This window comes from Lynx rufus, unplaced genomic scaffold (genome assembly GCF_022079265.1).
Source record: "Lynx rufus isolate CCGP_SWC_20201006 ecotype Redwood Valley unplaced genomic scaffold, mLynRuf1.p SCAF_7, whole genome shotgun sequence".
Lineage (NCBI taxonomy): Eukaryota > Metazoa > Chordata > Mammalia > Carnivora > Felidae > Lynx > Lynx rufus.
The window spans coordinates 121896457-121915218 of record NW_025814889.1 but is presented as its reverse complement, the minus strand read 5'-3'; the positions used below and the strand labels follow the sequence as shown (position 1 = coordinate 121915218).

Below are 18762 nucleotides of genomic sequence, written 5' to 3'. Positions count from 1 at the left end.
TGATTTTTTTTTGGCTTGAGTGTATGACAGGAAAACAATGTTTAAATCAATGAGTCAAATCATCTCTACTAGCATTGTTTATCTAGAAGAATTGCATAGACAAAAGTAAGAGCAAGGACATTTAGTCTATGCTTTCAAATGGGATTTGGTCATTTAAACTTAAATCTGTTTACTGGCAGATTTTTTTTTCATCATGACTATAGAGATTATATGTTATTTAAAAGAAACAATGAAGTTAATTGTTTCTTCCTTTTCAGTGTTTGCTTTAAGAGAAAAATCCTGAAATTGGTAGGGATTTCAGGTTGGTAGGGATGTCAGGAAATCATGAAATGTAAGAGAAAACTTAGCAGTCAGGGTGGCTTAACTCATGGTAATCAGCATATGTACAATTATAATTTGCATTCCAGTTACTGAGGCTGAGAAACCCTTGCTCTGGCTGAACATATGGTGAGTAGAAGATCTCTTTTTCTAAGAAATAAGATGGCGAGAGTCTTTGGAGAATAGCTTCACTGAACTGGTAAGTTAGTTTTCTCCGGATTTTCGTGATTTCCCCAGTTCTTCCATAATTCCTCAGTGCTCTGGCCATTTTCTGGTAAGTCATGGTCTTCCGGTTACCTTTTCTTTTCCCCCAAAGTTGGGCAAGTTTTTCTTTGTTTTTTGACATAAACTGAAAGATGCCTTTGGTTTTATCTACCCACTGAATACAAGATGCCATCTCAGGATTACACAGGGATTCATGAAGGTATTCGAACAGTCGAAGCTTCTTCCTGCCTAAAATGGAGAACAAATATCATACTTCACCACGGCTATGCACAAAGAACATACTCAGGAAAGGTTTGTTGAGTGACTATAAAATTCAAAGCCGCACTGAGTCTTGAAAGTCAAAGGTCTGTTTGGCTTATTGAAGTTTTAATTGGACCTTTCTTTGTTAGAGATATTGTAAAAAAATTTTATATTGTCCATTACTAGAAAAGGGAAGGCTGGAACTTGACCCAAGTCTCTCATCTGTCATGTGGTCTTTCTTCAGCTAAATCTTGACTACTGGTTTTATGTCATATGCTAAACTTCCTATAGAACAACAAAACTGAGCAAAATTTAGTGGTTTTAAAGAGAAGCCTCAGAAGCCCTTTTCAGAAAGCATCATTTGAAAGGGCTTTATTCAAATGAGGTAAGTCAAATGAGGTAAGGAATGTGAATGTATTTTGTAAAATGCAAAACAATATTCAAATATAAAGTAACATTAGTGACATTAATAACAAAGACTTAGTTAAAAAAAAAAAAACTCTGGGTGTGCACAGTTGCTTGAAAAATAAAGAAAATGCCAAAATATCTTTATGACATTTGGACATCATTTATGAGCAATGACAATGGGCATCGTGATGTTTTTCGTTGCTGTAAAATAACATGGTACAATGAGAGTTTTTGTCCCTTTAGGAACACAGCCCTTTATATTTTAGAATTTCTAGATAGGAAACTTTAGGAAGATTTGTCATGATTTTTGTTCTGTTGATTGTATCTCTTTGACCTATGAGAGAAACAAGGGGACAGCCCATGTTGTGGCTTCTGAGTTGGCCTGTAAATACCATGCTTCACCAGATCTGTCAGTAGCTGAGATAGCTATGGTCAAATTTCCTTTTGCTCTAGATAGAGTTGAATAGTGGATACCCAAACTGCTTTCAACAGTCTCTCGGGAGTAATACTCTTATATCAGTCATCATTCATCCCCAAACCTCAAAGGTTTTTAAGATTATCTTTTTGAGTTATATTATCTCTAATTTACAAATTGAGAAATGAAAGGGACTTACCAAAAAACACATCATGAATTAAAGTCACAGCCTTAAACAAACTCTGTCTCATATCTGATGGTCAAATCCATGATAACGGATGCCCATCTTTTAAAATTTGTTTTCAATTTTGAAAAAAAAATGTTTAAATTTTTGTTAAAAAAGTTATTTTGTGGGGGCACATGGGTGGCTCAGTCGGTTGAGCGTCCGACTTCAGCTCAGGTCATGATATCACAGCTCGTGAGTTCGAGCCCCACGTCGGCTCTGTGCTGACAGCTCAGAGCCTGGAGCCTGCTTCAGATTCTGTGTCTCCCTCTCTCCCTGCCCCTAACCCACTCACATTCTGTCTCTGTCTCTCTCGAAAATAAATAAACACTAAAAAAATTTTTTTTTTTAAGTATTATGTGCTCACAGTAAAAGATTCAATCAGAAGCACAAAGTGAAAAAAAAAAAGCACAAAGTGAAAGTAAAATTCCAGTCTATCCTACAGTTTTTAAAATTTTTTGCATATAAACATATGTATACCCTTTAAAAATACAAGTGGTATCAAAGTAATATGCCCTTTTCCAATGTTATATACCTTAAATTATATCAGAGAATATAGAAATTAGCTACAGATGGGTAAAATACCCAACTGTTGACAAATGGCTACTTCCCAGGATATAGCATGGGAGGAAAGAAGGAACACTTCTACTTATTCTTTACGTATTTCTGAATCCTTTCTACTTTTAATCATGTGCATTGTTACTTTTAAATTATGGAATTAAATGGGATTAAGACAAAAGAATGTACTCTAAAGTTCTTTATCAACACGTATGATATGCCTGCATGCCTTTTAAAAGCTATGTGTTCTGTTTTATGCATGTACTATTTTTCTCTGGATAATAAATGCCCAGATTATTTTGAAATTTCATTCTGTTTCAAATGTATCCCTATTTCAAGTGGAAGGTGAAACTTGAAAAACAGAAGATGGTGAGTAATATGTCCCATAATGGCAAAGCTCCACAACATAAAGCATCAGTGGAAAGACATAGGCTTTACACCCTGGAATGAGTTAGTTTAAAAAAATAATAGTGACTAGCTAAACACCTGGACAGAAGTAGAAGTGTAATTCTCCTTATATTAAATTACCACCATAGTTCAATATCCAGTACCAATATTCAGTGATACAGATTTATTTTCTCTGTGTGATTTTATGCATTATTCTTTGCTGGATTAGATTATAACTGAATATTTAGAATTTTATTCTAGGATACAGTGTACAGTATTCTAGGATGGAGATATAGAAACAAAACTAGTTTTTCCAAAAAAAGCTCATTTAAAATAATTTAGTAACTATGATAAACCATTTTTTAAAAATTTCATCATAAAATTATAGTGCATCTTACACATCTCTGTTCCTTATACACAGACTAATGCAGTGGGTAAGTTCTACAGTGTACAGTATTCTAGGATGGAGATATAGAAACAAAACTAGTTTTTCCAAAAAAAGCTCATTTAAAATAATTTAGTAACTATGATAAACCATTTTTTAAAAATTTCATCATAAAATTATAGTGCATCTTACACATCTCTGTTCCTTATACACAGACTAATGCAGTGGGTAAGTTCCATTCTTTTACTACAACAACACACACACACACACACACACACCCCTATGGTATCTTGAGAAATTATCCAGTGCCAGGCTATGAGCATAATGCTTTACATAGGCTTTCATTTGATTTTTACAGAAATCTTATGATTTATTTGTACAATTACCATTATTTGCCTTTTGAATGAGGAAACTGTGGAACAAAAGGTTGAGTGATTTTCCCAGACTCATACAATTAACCCATAGTTCACACTCAATCACTGAGTTACATAGTCCTTAAGAGTCAAAAGATATGAACATTTAAATTTTTCATAGTGCCAAATTACCTTACAAAACTTTGTACCAGTCAATCTACACTGCCTCCAAAAGCACATGTGCACATGTCAGCGGCTACTATCCTGCTTTAACACTTTGCCCATCTGTTAGGTGAGATCATCATCGTCTTAAATTTATGAAATCAAGATTTCAAATTTATGAAATATTGAATTATTATGGAACTTCATTTGCAGAAAACTTAACAGAGAAGACAACTTTTACACCAAGGCCTTTACAATTAGAATAAGATTGCTACAACAACTTATGGAAAAGTTCCTCCTTCTATACCCCAAATATATACACATTATTCTCGAATGCAGATTTATTTGAGTGAAGCAACACAATGCAGCTTCATAACATTTCTATGAAACAATAGGAAGCCTCATCCAAGGTGAATGGCTTGGAGTGGTTCAGTCCGTCAGATGTGAATTCTTCTTAATCACAATACGAGAATATTTTGCAAATGCAATTCTAAACTCAGATATGAAATCCCTTTAAAGCTGCTTTGAAGATTTGGTTCTTTTACTTATAAAAGGAGTAATGGATCCACATACCTTTTCCTCCCTTTTGATGGAGAACAGCAGGTTGTACCAGCTGGTTTTCAGGGATGTTGGGCAGAGATTGATGAATATTTCCTTCAAAATAGAGGTCCGCAGCACTGTTCTATATAAATAATGCAGCAGATGTTAAGTGGGACTTTCCACGTGGCCCCCAGTTGATGGCTAAAGTTAAAAGCTGGGGACAAAAAGACTGCTAAGAATCTCCCAAATTCTAACAAGCACTATTCTCAGTTGCAGCCAGTTATCTCCCAGGGCAGAACTAGCCTCAAACCCACATAAAGAGAGGACCAAGGGATGCAAAGCAATCTTTGGCTTTGTGGGAACTTTCATATCATCCCCTCCTTATGAGAAAAAAGAGGGTGTTCCTTCCTTCCTTCTCCTTAAAAATGCCCAGCCAGAAAGAAAAATTTGAAAGAATTATTAGTAGAAATTGAAGTGCCCACAAAAAAGGGAAGATGGGCTTTCCATTCCTCTGTTGGATGCTGGGCAAGAGACACAGAGAGAAAGATGTCAGCCAAGGGAGGGCAGAGCCAAGAGAGGGGACAGGTGGAAGCAGCCTGAGGTGTTACCATTACATATGGCAAGGATATATAGGTCTCCTCAGGTTAATTCAAACTCCCTCTTCAAAGAAATGTCATATGGAGAGGCCCTGACAGAACTTACAAGGTAAGAAAAAGGACATCTGCTATACAGCATTGTTGAAGGGAATGACTGGGAAAAAAAAAAAAAGAAAACCATGTCGTATTTACACCCTACCACATTAAGACTGCTGGCATTAAGAAAACAACACAAAAGAACACATGAATGGAGAAATAGATGATGGGGACACTTCATTTGCAGGGCACACTACTACAATATCCATGAGTTGATCCAAAACATGTAACTAGCTCTAAGCTTGGGAAGGAAAATAGAGAAGGTGTCAGGGTGCCTGGGTGGTTCAGTTGATTAAGAGTCCGACTCTTGGTTTCCTCTCAGGTCATGATCTCATGGTTCCTGGGTTTGAGCCCTGCATTGGGCTCCATGCCGGCAGCATGGAGCCTGCTTGGGATTCTCTCTCTCCCTCTCTCTCTGCCCCTGCCCTGCTTGTGCTCTTTCTCTCCCTCAAAATAAATAAACTTAAAAAAATAATTTAAAAAATGAAAATTTCTTTAGAAAATAGTGGAGGTCGATAGAAGACTGTAGGTAAAACCAGTGTAGAGTAAGTTTGGGCTTTGCCCTATGGCATATAGGGGAACCATGGCTTTTTGCAATTTTCCAGATGGACTAAAGAGTAGCAGTAATGTGAGAACCCTAAAAATACATCTTTATAGAAGTCATTCACACCCTCTGATGCTGGGTGAAGAGCAATGATGGAGGACAGTTTCCTTCTTGACAACACTGCTGAGGCTCACCCCATGTTGACTCTCAGGGTCACACCACTGATGGCTGTGAATGTTCTCACAGTCTCTGCTGCCTCTAAGCTGGGTTTCAGCTAGCATACACCAAGTGAAAGGCAGGACTGAATAGGGAATTTGCCTGTTACTGGGGGGTGGTCTCCTGGTACATGTACTCACTATTACTGTTCTCCAATTATAGACAGGTTCCTCTGCAGGCAGCATACCAAAGCAGTTGGAATTCCCTCTGATATGAGAGCAGTGGTTGATGAATGCCAGGTAATTTTTGTAATCTAATTTAAAAACAGAGACAGAAACTGAAAAAGTCAAAGTTTATGATTACACACATGTGCATGTATGCATATATGCTTATGTGTGATTGCTCTATCATGTGTTTTCTATCACTTTGCATTTCTTTTTTTAAATTTAATTTATTATTTTTTTTAATTTACATCCAAGTTAGTTAGCATATAGTGCAACAATGATTTCAGGAGTAGATTCCTTAATGCTCCTTACCATTTAGCCCATCGCCTCTCCCACAACCCCTCCAGTAATCCTCTGTTCTCCATGTTTAAGAGTCTCTTATGTTTTGTCTCCCTCCTTGTTTTTGTATTATTTTTGCTTCCCTTCCCTTATGTTCATCTCACTTTGCATTTCTTTACATTTATTGCATTGTGCTGGTATCAGAGATCTCTTTTTACATGTCCCATATTCCCTTAGTAGAGTGTGTGTTCCTTGCAAGTAGAGATCCATGATCTCTTACCTTGGTACTGCCCACAACACCCTGTATAAACTCGGTAGGCAAAATACCTGTATCTCACCTGCACTATCTTTCTATAGTCTAGAGGGCGATGGGTGAGGAAGAATAAAAGAATATTTATTCTTCTGATTATAATATCTCTTGCATGGAAAGTCTATAAGATAAATTAGAATAACTGAAAAGCCCACTCTGAACAGTTAAAATTATCAATTAGATAAATATCAACTAGATATTTTTAATAGCAAATAATTATATGTGCTAGTATTTCTATGTGCAATGTCATTCTTTACATTTTTATATACGACACTAAATTTACTTAGGCTAGGTAACCCTGGAAGCTTTCTGCCTTAGAATTAATCCTAGATGCACTAGGAAAAATGGTCTTCTCTGTTCTGGTAATTATTATTTGTGTCTGACTAACAAGCCATTTGATATCCCAGTGAAAGAAGGGGACTGACATCTTTACCTGGGGAGTACGGAAGATCTCCGGTTGAATGTTGCCTCAGGACCTCAAAAGCATCTTCAAAGGCTTGACCCAGCTTGTCTTGTTCAACACAGGCCTGCTAGAAAAATGGCAGAACTCTCGAGTTTTGAAATTATCAATTGAACTTAATTTTTCTGTTATAAAGTAGAGTTTCTCACCCACAGCACTATTGACATGTTAGGTTGGCTAAGACTTTGCTGTGGGGGGGCTGTGCTATGTATTGTAAGATATTGAGCAACATCCCTGGCTTCTACCCACTAGATGCCAGTTAACATCCTCACAGTTGTGACAATCGAAAATGTCTCAGAAATCACCAAATATACCCTGGGAGACAAAATCAACCCTGGTTGAGATCCACTGCTCTATAACATATAGTATTTAGAGAACAGTACTCATTCTATAGTATAGTATTTAACATTCTTGTAAAATTTTAGTAAGGAGTCGTATAGCAGAAGACTGATTTGGAAAAAGGGATCAGGCATATATCTTTAATGAAAAAATCTGAATTGCTGCTTAAAAATGGAATGTTCTTCGTCAGACTTCGGCTCAGGTCATGATCTCATGGTTCGTGGGTTTGAGCCCCGCATAGGGCTCTGTGTTGACAGGAGCCTGCTTCAGATTCTGTGTCTCCCTCTCTCTATCCCTCTCCTGCTCGTGCTCTCTCTCTCTCTCAAAAAAATGAACATTATAAATACTAATAAAAAAATGGAATGCTCTTAATTTCAAAAACATGTTTCTAAGACCTAAAATTAAACTGTCTTGCAAACCATTTCACGCCCTTATAATCTGAACCATATATTTTATTTTCCAAATGGAGGATGTTCATCCTCCAAATCACCCAAAGATTTTAAAATGCCAACTTACCATGCTTCATTAATGAGTTTACGATTCTGAAAAAGATTAATAAGTAAAAAGCAAAATTAATAGTGTCTCTATTTCACTTGCCTCTGAATTAAAGGATCTTACTCAAAATATTTCCTGAAAATACCTAGTGTAAACCAAAAGTACCATCTAAATTCTTTTTAATTTAATTCTGAACAAAATTTCCTACAAACTTTTTTTTGCTCTTCTATCATTACAAAACGTTTTAAATGTGAAAATAGCTAAATAGAGTTAATTACCTAAATTGCTTAACTTACAAGACAATAGGAAAAAACTCAATATTTAACTATTTCAATATTTCAAAATTCTTTTAAGAGTTAAAGTATGTAAATCATCTTAGCATAGGTGTCCATTTATAACAGTGTTGTTGTTTTTAGATCTTTCTGGTGTCAGCCTAATGAGAATCTGGTGAATGATAGGCTTTTTAGCTCACAAACTGTGGACCTACATTACAAATAAAATTTACCCTGGGGTGCCTGGGTGGCCCAGTTGGTTAAGTGTCCGACTCAGATCAAGATCATGGCTCAGATCCTGATCTCAGAGTCCGTGAGTTCGGGCTCTGTGCTAGAGCCTGCTTGAGGTTGTGTCTCTTCTCTCTCTGCCCCTCCCCCACTTATGCTCTGTGTGTGTCTCTCTCAAAAATAAATAAACGTTAAAAAATGGAAGAAAGCAAATAAAATTTACCCTATGAAACCCATCCAACGACTTTCTAAAATGGTAGAATAGGAACCGTGCATGGCCTACTTTCTTATCCCTGTAAGTTAGATTTTGTTTTAAATAAACAATGATCACACAGACCCACATTAAATGTTCTTTTTAAGTTTAAATTCTATAGAACTAAACACAAACAAATCTACATAACAAGAAAGAGTATGTGGTGGGTCCAACATTGCTTATCATTTCATTTAGCACAAGCAACTGTTTATACAAGTTGTTAATATTTACCCTGCAAACATAGTGAACTTACTCATTAACACTGAAGAATACAGAGATAATATAATCTAACACTATTATTATATACATGTATCAATAATTACATCAATATAATATGTCAAACATTGGAATTCTATTCAGCTCTTTCAAATCACTATATCATGTCAGTTAAAAGAAAACATGAGAGGAAAAGTGATAAAAAAGGTAATTATATGATGTGATGGAAATGTTAACTAATCTTATCATGGTAATCATTTCATAATATGCATGTATGTCAAATAATCACACTTTACACCTTAAATTTATAAAATCTTATATGTCAATTATATCTCAATAAAGCTGGAAAAAAAGACAGCTTCCCAGTGTGGGAAATGCTGAACAATTTAACAAAAACTAAAAAAAAAAAAAAAAAAAAATCCATAAATCACTGGGTTATGGTTCCTAATAAATATTATCAATATATGTATTTTTAAAGACCAGTAAATGACTTTCAATTAATTATGCCTCAACTCATAAGCACCAAAGCAAATACATGAGTGTTGTATGACTTTGACAAAAATACTCCACAAAATTATCACAACGATTACAACTAAAGTTAAAGTAGCAAACCAAAAGGGAAGAAAAAAGCTTGAAAACGTTATCGATCAATGCAATTGCTTGGTATTTCTTATATCAGGTCAATGAGAAACGTTAGGTCAAAGGAGAAATTTAAGTTTTCACAAGGTATTTTGAAAAACAGAAGCTAAATACTTACCAGGAAGACACTTCAACCCTTTGCAAAGATGTTTCATTAATATCGGAATCCTAAGACAGGACTGTCAAGAACTCACTGGCAGAGTTGCATTAAATAGCTGTTTTTAAGGAAGTGCTACAAAAGGGGATTTTTTTAAAAGATACAGTGTCCTCATGATTTCTATTTCATTATAGGCCAGAGGCTATTATTTTGAAGAGACACATAAAAGTTCATATCCCATGGGCTGAAAGCATTCGAACAAACCCCGTGAATCTTCCGCCAGCATAAATTGAGTCTCCTCTGGCCCCCTGTAGCCCCACTGGAAATCTCTGACCTGCACAACTCTCGTCCATCCTTTTTTTATTCCTTTTGTGTCCCCCCTGATTCTAGACCCTGTATTGCCTGTCTTGCCTGGACTATAAACAACTTTCACTCTGGCCTTCCCAAAGTGGTCCCTTTCCTCTCAAACCACTTGACTCATACTGATTGCCTTACTTAGAGATCTTAAAGGCACAGTCTCTTGCCCTGGCATTCAAGGCTCCTCATTCTAACCTTAGCTTTATTTATCACCATTCATTTAGGAGAAGGAAATGAAATTCAGGTTGTAGCCTTCTCTCCATACCTAAATCCAGTAGGGCCTCCAAAAAGGTCAGGAACAGCTCCTGGGTGGTGATCCGGTGATCCAGGATACACTTGAAGCTCCTGATCTGCACAGAGGTCCAGTTCTCTCATTTAGCCAGAAGTTCTATTGGAGATGGGTTTTGGTGGCTTTGGTGGAAATCATGGGGTGCTCCTCCACCTATAATGCTTGCTTCCCAGTCCATTCATGTGCCCAGTTACCCATTCCATTTTACCTATCAGAGTCTGATCTAGCATCCACGTGTACCAGGCAGAAATAACTTTCCCCTCTGAAGCACGTGTCTGCATCACCCTTCCCTAACTGTAACCTTCTGCCATTATAACAGATATCACATTTCGCCAGGGGGAAAACCACCTAAGAATTTTTGGTAAACCTTTTGGGCGGAGAGATTTTCTGTTTTGCATGGTTGGAATCTGAACTCACCTTTGATATGGGACCATTGTTCTAGACCATCTACTTTTTTTACTCAATTTGTTATGCAAATGTAAACACACATCTCCTCTTCAGAAATGTAGATGTTATAATAACAAGTGTATAAAACTGTAATCACTAATGTTGATGAGGTTTTAATCTGTACCATTTCCATGTGTACGCCCTTTTGCGCCATTTTGTTCCATTTGATTTATTTTTTTAACAAGTATATATTTCTGAGCTTTTTTCTCTGCTGGACACTGTCCTATGTCCATGGAATATAGCCCTGAGCAAGTTATAATGAGAAATGATTTTTTAAAAAAGCAAACTAGACATGTATTAGATAATAAATACTAAGAAAACGATAAGAGAAAGGGTATAGAAAGAGTATGTAGTTGTGATGAATGATCATGAAAATCCTCTGGGGAGGGAATGTGTGAGAGCTGAAATCTAACAAGAAGAAAGAGTGAGCAAAAGAAATGCAAGGATATAAAGTACTGCCTGGTGGAATAAACAACAGGTGCAAAGAACCTTAGAAATGAAGGCCATGGGGGCTCAAGCAGAATGAGACTGGGGGCTGAGAGGCAAAGTTAGAAGGTAGGAGGGAGGGTTAAGATGAACCCAAATGTAGAGCTAGAAGAACACACACACATATATGTGTATACATATACACACATATATATGTATATATATACACACACACATATACATACATATATATATATATATGTATATATATTTCAAAAGAATCTAAAAATAATACATGATAGTAGTTACCTGCTTAGCCCCATTTTACAGATGAGGAATCTAAACCGAGGCTCAAAGACATTTTGTGATTTTTCCTAAGGTCCAATTGCTAGTGAGAGATGGGCTGGGCTGGGTCTAGATTTGGGCCCAGCTGACATCATGAACATGCTCTCAGCCGCCATGCTGGAGGCTTGTGTCTGCACTTAGGTTCCATTTGACCAAGGTTCTCAGTCATCATGGCAGTTTCCATAGCACCCAGCAGATACTTCTAGCTTGGTATGTATTTGAAATGGAAGGAAAAATAAATGAACTTTCTAAGCAGGTATTTTCCCACTGGTGTCTCCAGAGTTTTATTCTGCAAGATATTAATAAATGAACCCAGAAAAAGTATTGAGTAGAAGCAAGTTTTGCTGTTTAGCACTTCTTCAGCCAGGCTCAGTCCATAGAGCATGCAACTCTTGATCTCAGGGTTGTGAGTTCGAGCCCCATGTAGGCTCCAAGTAGAGCCAACAGACCCAAGTTTAGGAGTTCCTGCTATAATGTATTTTTAAAGCCTTATTTGAGGTCCAAGTATTGCTTCTTGAGACATTTATACCTAATACAAACGCACATACACAGAACATCTTTTTCAAGGTGGACATTAACGTTTCCTTCAACCCCAGAAGTGAACTAACAAGGGCTCTAAAGAAAAGATTCCTGATCGATGAAGTCTTTTGCAGAAGTTCATTGTGCTCAGTGGTAACTGAGATTATTTTAGAGAATCTTAAGCAACAGATGTTCTGGAGTCTAAATCATATGGTGCCAAGCTTCTGATGGAAGATTGCATTTTCTGAGAATAGAGAGCTTCAGAACACAGGAAAAAGGAGACTAAATTCAAGCTCTTATCATTATTTCTAATTAAATAACTCCATTGTTCACTTCCTCAAAAAGTTAAACATAGAACTACCATATGATCCAGTAATGCCACTGCTAGGTATTTAACCAAAGAATACAAAAACATTAATTGAAAAATATATATGCACCCCTAGGTTTATTGTGGCATTATTTACAATAACCAAATTGTGGAAGAAGCCCAAATGTCAATCGATAGGCGAATGGATATAGAAGATGTGGTGTATATATACAATGGAATTTTACTCAGCCATAAAAAGAATGAGTTCTTGCCATTTACAACAACATGAATGGATCTAAAAGGTATAATACTAAGTGAAATAAGTCAGAGAAAGACAAATACCATATGACTTTACTCAGATGCGGAATTTAAGAAATAAAACAAATGAGCAACAAAGAAAAAAGACAAACCAAGTAACAGACTCTTAACCATAGGGAAAAAATTGATAGTTACCAGAGGGGAGTGGGGTGGAGGAATGGGAGAAATAGGTGATGGGGATTAAGGGGTACATTTGTTGCGATGAGCCCCTGGAAATGTTGAATCACTCTATTGTACACCTGAAACTAATATAAAACTGTATGTTAACTCCTCTGGAATTTAAAGAAATAATAATAAAAACTAAAAATAACTCCATTGTTTAGAGGATTAAAGAACTGAGTCCTGAACTTAGTCAGATCTCTGAAAACCTAACAAGCAAATAATATTGCTAGACTGGGAAGAAAATGCTAGAAAATTTCTTATGTCAGAGTAGGAGAATTCACAGAACCACAGATCATGAGACAAATAGCTAGCCTTCACTTTTACTTTAATAATTACTTGCACAGATTATTCTTCAAAATTTATTGACACTTGCTTTGTGACCCAACATAGGGCCTTATATTGATGAATACTCCATTTGTATTTGGAAGAATGTATATTTTGCAATTATTGTATATAGTGCCTCATAAATAAAATAGAACCAGTTAGATCTGGTTCATTGATAATATTGTTCAAATTTTCCATATCTCTACTGCCTTTTTTCTTTGGGCTGCATATTTTATCAGTTACAAAGATTACAGATTACAGAGTATACAAAGAGTACCATCCAACTATAATCGCGGATTTGTCTATTTCTGCCTTTAGTTCTGTCCATTTTTGCCTCATGTTTTTTGAAGCTCTATTATTAGATGCATACTCATTTGGAATTGTTATGTGTTCTTGATAAATTGAGTCTTTTATCATGATAAAATTTCTGTATTTCATTTTGGTAATCCTTTTTTGGTAATCCTTGAAATCTGCTTTGATGTTATCCACACTAGCTCTCTTATTTATTTATTTATTTAAAAAACTTTTTTAATGTTTATTTATTTTTGAGAGAGAGAGAGACTGAGCGTGAGCAGGGGAGGAGCAGAGAGAGAAAGGGAGACACAAAATCTTAAGCAGGCTCCAGGCTTTGAGCTATCAGCAGAGCCCGACGTGGGGCTCAAACTCACGAACTGAGAGAACATGACCTGAGCCCAAAGTCAGTCCCTTAACTGACTGAGCCACCCAGGCGCCCCACACTAGCTCTTTTATCTTTTTTACTTTTGACATGTCCAATCTGTCTTCACATTTAAAGTATGTCTTTTAAGCAGCATGTAATTGGGTATTGCTTTTTTTTTTATACAGTTTGACGATCTCTGTCTTTTTAGTGTTTATCCAATTGAGTAATTACTGATAGTTAAGCTCAAATCTGCCGTCTTCCTATTTGTTTTCTATTTTTCCTATTTGTTTGTTTCTTTGTTCTTTTCTTTCCTGCTTTCTTTTGTATCAAACACGCATTTTTATTATTTCATTTTATTTCCACCATTAGCTTTTTATATTTTTATTTTATGTTATGTTTATATATGTTATGATATGATATACTTCTATAATTTATTTTTTGTGATTGTTCCAAGGATTACAATATGCATTCTTGATTTTTCAGTCTATCATGAGTTACTATTATACCACTTCATGTATCATGTAAGAACCTTATCACAGTACCCAGTGGACCCTTGAACAACACAGGTTTGACCTGTGTAGGTCCACCTATATGCAGATTTTCTTTGATAAATACAGTACTATGTTATAAATGTATTTTCTCTTCCTTATCCTTATGATTTTCTTAATAACATTTTTCTTTTCTCCAGCTTTCTTTATTGTAAGAAATACAGGATATAATATAAAATATGTGTTAATCGACCTTTTATGTTATCGGTAAGGCTTACTGTCAACAGTAGGCTATTAGTAGTTAAGTTTTGGGGGAGTCAAAAGTTATGCATAGATTTTCGACTACACAGGGGTGTCGATACCCCAATCCCTGTGTTGTTCAAGCATTAACTGTAATTTAATTTACATCCCCTTCCATCTTTTGTGCTAAACTTATATATTTACTTCTATGTATGTATAATATATTATTTAACCTCACAATAATGCTGTGAAATGGCGTTACTATCCACGAGTTTTGATTCTGGCTCCATATTTCCCATCTGTGTAAACTTGGACAACTTACCCTCTCAGTTTCCTCTCTGTAAAATGTGGATAATGATTTTACTCATCACGCAGAGTTATGAAAATCTGAGTGAATCCATGTAATATACTTTTGACAGCCCTGACATTTAATAAATGCTCAACAAATGTTAGGTGCTGCTTTGTAATTATCCCCTGTTCTTTTTGAAGAAACAGAGGATCAGGGAAGTTAAGGGCCTTACCCAAGCTCACATGGCTAGTAAGCTGTAGAGGTGAAGATTTTCAAACCAGTTCTACCCAACTCCAACCAAAGGCTTTTAACCATTTGACCAGACGTTGCTTCCTTATCTACTACGGAGTGAGACTGAGACAAAATGAGAATGAGAATAAGAATTCGATAATGGTCAAAGGGCTCTTGAGAGGTTTTATTGAGATAGTGCAGAAGAACAGTAAACATGCACTATGGTAGCTATGCCATCACCAAAACCATTCATCTCCTCCCACATCTGGGTCTTGTAGCCTAGCTGGAACTCAAACCCAGGTCTTCCCTTGCCGTGTCTGGTGCCTCTTCCCAGCAACGGGGTTGCATAAATATTCCGCGCAGGCTCTATGTATTTCCTGTAATTAATTGCTTCTATCAAAAAAAAAAAAAAGCTCCTATCAATGTTCATACCAATGGAGGAAACTCCTCTGATACAAGACTAGTAAAAGAACTACCCAGCTCGCCAGAGAAGAAGAGACAACAGATCTATGCTCACGGTCTCTGTGGGGCATTGCAAGGGTGGGGATTTGTTATCCTGTGTTCTAAACCATGACTGACCCTGTGCAAGGGCACTCTCTCTAACAACCTACTGGTATACCTGCTGCATCCTAGGCAGAGAGAAGTGAGCTAAACCGCAGCTGAATTCTTAATACATCCTTATTCTGATCCAGAGAGCAAGTATTCCTCTTCACTTCAGTCCTTCTGGCTTCAAAAGCTTCTAAACCCAAACTACTCACTGGCCCAGGAAAAGGGAAGAGTAACGACCCCTCCCTCCTCTTACTGGGGTCTTCATGCCTATTTTCACTTTCTAGTTCACTAGGAAGATAGGCTAACAATTAATTCTGCCTCATCTCTAGGTCTATCTCTCTCTCTCTTTTTTTCCTAGCAATTTGTGAGTGGTAACTCCATGTTTTAACAAAATCTGTTAGCAAGGCTACAATGTCCTTTGTTGTAGAGAAGCAGTATCCTGTTGCTACAGAAGTATCCTGTTGCTACTGTAATTTGAATCTTACAGTCTTACACAGTATGTAGTCTTTTGTGTGGGGCAGGGGTGAGAGGTGGGATACTCTGAGCTCAAAGCAGTTTGGGCAACTGACAGATATGTGTGTGTATATATATATATATATATATATATATATAGTGAGAGATGGCGCAAGTGAGGGAGGACAGAGAGAGAGAGGGAGACAGAGAGAGAAGTGGGGCTCACTTGAAGAGGGCCTCATGTTCACCCCAAGCAACGCTTGAGCTCACCCCAAGTGGGGCTCATGCTCACCCAATGCAGGGCTCAACCTCATGAACCATGAGATCATGACCTGAGCTGAAGTCAGATGCTTAACCAACTGAGCCACCCAGGCACCTTACTTCTGTTTTAATGTTATCCATCTTTATATGTTATTACAAACTTATGAAAACTTTTTATTCTATGAATGGCTATAAGTATATACACAATTGTATACAAGTGCCAAGGTATCTGTACAAAGATGGTGTTAACAGCCATGTCGATAGTGGAAAAGATCTGCAAACAACTCCTTTCTCTATGGAGAATGAAAGAGGTATTTATACACACACACACACACACACACACACACACACACATAGATTCATACACACATATGTGCACATATATACACACTGACAAGAGAATGAATAAATTGTGCTATGTTCACATAATGGAATAGTAAGTTCAGTGAAAAAATTAAGACTGAGAAACCACTTAAAATATGGCAAGATTTTTAGGGCTCAAAAACAACTAAACAGTATGTTTGATTTATTTAAGTAGACTCCATGCCTAATGTAGGGTTTGAACTCATGACCCTGAGATTGAGAGTCATGTGCTCTACTGACTGAGCCAGCTAAGCACCCCAAAATAATATATTTTAATCAGCTTTTCTTTTTTCTTTATTTCCTTGTTACTTTCTTTATCTATCTATCTATCTATATCATCTATCTATCTATCTTATCATCTTTCTATGGTGTGTGTTTGTGTTTGTAAACCAAGGGAATAATAAGCACAAAGTTAGAGCAGTGGATACTCCTGGGAATGGAAAAGCAGGGAGATTGTCAAGGAAGAAGCACACAATTTATTAAAAATGTTTTAATTTCGGGATCAGGAGAGGGTTCATGTATGTTCATCTTATTAAAATGAGATCATATATGCTTTCATGTGTTTCAAACAACATACTAAAATAATAAAAAACAATAGACAAAGGGAACAAATGATGTCAGAAAGCCATCTAACAAAGTAAGTTCCAAAAAGAGAAAATAATAAGGAAACATTTTGCTTTGAGTATGAAAATGCTCACTAGTCAGTGTTGCAAAATTACATTTTTTATTCTATTAAAGGTCCTTCATGATTTAAATATAATCTGTGTAAATTTATTATAGAAGTTTAGAAGTATGACAGTAATGAAGAAGTCTGACAGTTTACAAAACCAGTTCTGTCCCCCTCACCTCAGCCTCCAATCAATTCTAAGTGCTATTTCTTGTTTGAAGCCTTATACTCAAATGGGAGTAATTTTGCCATCAGATAGTAACACTACACTTTACATATGGACTCTAGATTGTTTTCTTGGCGTGCCACTTTGGAAAAATATAAAAGCAGACTCATCTGGTTTTAAATATATTTGGTAAGTCATCTATGACTTCTTGTTTTGTCCACTGAGAAACCAAAAGGCCCACTTATTTTTCTTTTGCATTCATGGTGCAAATTCTCACAGTTTCTGTGGAAAAGAAGTTAAAGATTCAACTGTCAGATTTGCGGTACTGATTGTGCTAATGTGCCTAAATACTCATGTGTTTGCAAGGATCGCCATCAGATGAGGTTGAGTGAGAGTCTCTCAGGAACTTGGACAGAGGAAAGACAATATTGCTCCCATTTGATTAAACAGCAAGGAGAATAAAACCAAACTCAAAGTCTTTTGAAAAAGATGGGTGAGCAGGGATATTCAAACAGAGAATGAGTCATTCAAGAGAGAGGGCTGCTAATCCAGGAACCTAAGAGAAATAAGCCTGTCCTAGAACTCTCCAAGAAGTATCCACAAGGAAAGGTAATCCAATTCTGGGGAAAACCATTGCTATTGTGGAAAGGGATGTTGGGTGTGGTAAAATACGTAGGGAATCTCTTAGGAGACCATCCTCACGGTGAGATGCAGAGCCAGATAAGGGTGGGCAGGGCAGGCAGGTTCCAGGAACGACAATCTACAATATCTAAACTTGAGCTATCTCCACAAATGTTTAGAGGTAAAGGAAACATATTTACCCGAATTCCTCTTGAGGACAAGGCTATCATAAGTAGTTGGGGAAAAAAAAGTTTGATACAAAAGATGGGGCAGTTTGGGGAAGTGAAACACGTGGACATCAGTGGGAAGACAATCTAGGCAGAAGAAAACACCAGTGAGATAGCAGGTCAAAGGCTGAAAGGCAGCACTGGGGCCACGGGTTTCTTAGGAGGGAGAGTCCCAGTTAATTACAGGATTATATTAGGTGCTTGGAGACACTGACAAAAGTGATCTTTATTTGACCTTTCCTGCAGTCAGAACTCACTTCTAAATGCTTTAAATGTCAGAAATTTTAGGGATATGGATTTGAGTGTGCACCAAATTAGGAGCCTATCTAGTATACCCATTTGTTTCCATCTCTTCTGATGCCGTTAAACATTTGCTGTGGCTGGCTCTGGGTAGGGGAGGCATTTAAATTCCCCCTGGAGCAATTTGGGTTGAGAGCCTGTGAGCCTTTTACCCTTGGAGTACATCAAAACGGGAGGTAGACTTTCCCTACTGGGAAATGTAGCCCAGTTTTGTACCTGTCCTTCCAATCCCTGAAATTGGATTAAGACAATCCCTGCTGTTAATGTCTTTAGGCACTTTTCCGGTAGAAGGTTACATGATAGCCTCAAATTACCTCTGCATTGTTTTCAAATAAAA

At 36.9% G+C, this 18762-nt stretch overlaps 1 protein-coding gene across 1 annotated transcript; it reads right to left on the bottom strand.

The window, feature by feature from the left end:
• Positions 1 to 316: 316 nt before the first annotated feature.
• Positions 317 to 10150, bottom strand: SPIC (Spi-C transcription factor). The gene is made up of 6 exons (XM_047066401.1): positions 10041 to 10150; positions 7757 to 7760; positions 6853 to 6949; positions 5807 to 5919; positions 4248 to 4356; positions 317 to 771 (listed from the first exon to the last, which is right to left on the bottom strand). The coding sequence occupies exons 1-6, from the start codon at positions 10148 to 10150 to the stop codon at positions 344 to 346; spliced, it is 861 nt and encodes a 286-aa protein (XP_046922357.1). The 3' UTR covers positions 317 to 343.
• Positions 10151 to 18762: the final 8612 nt, after the last annotated feature.

Bases quoted from the DNA above. Each gene is read 5' to 3' on its own strand.
- SPIC (XM_047066401.1), bottom strand. From the start codon at position 10,150: ATGAGAGAACTGGACCTCTGTGCAGATCAGGAGCTTCAAGTGTATCCT. The intron at 5,920-6,852 runs GTAAAGATGTCA...TTTTTAAATTAG, and splicing joins AGATCTTCCGTACTCCCCAG to ATTACAAAAATTACCTGGCA. The intron at 4,357-5,806 runs GTGAGTACATGT...TTATTTATATAG, and splicing joins ATAATTGGAGAACAGTAATA to AACAGTGCTGCGGACCTCTA.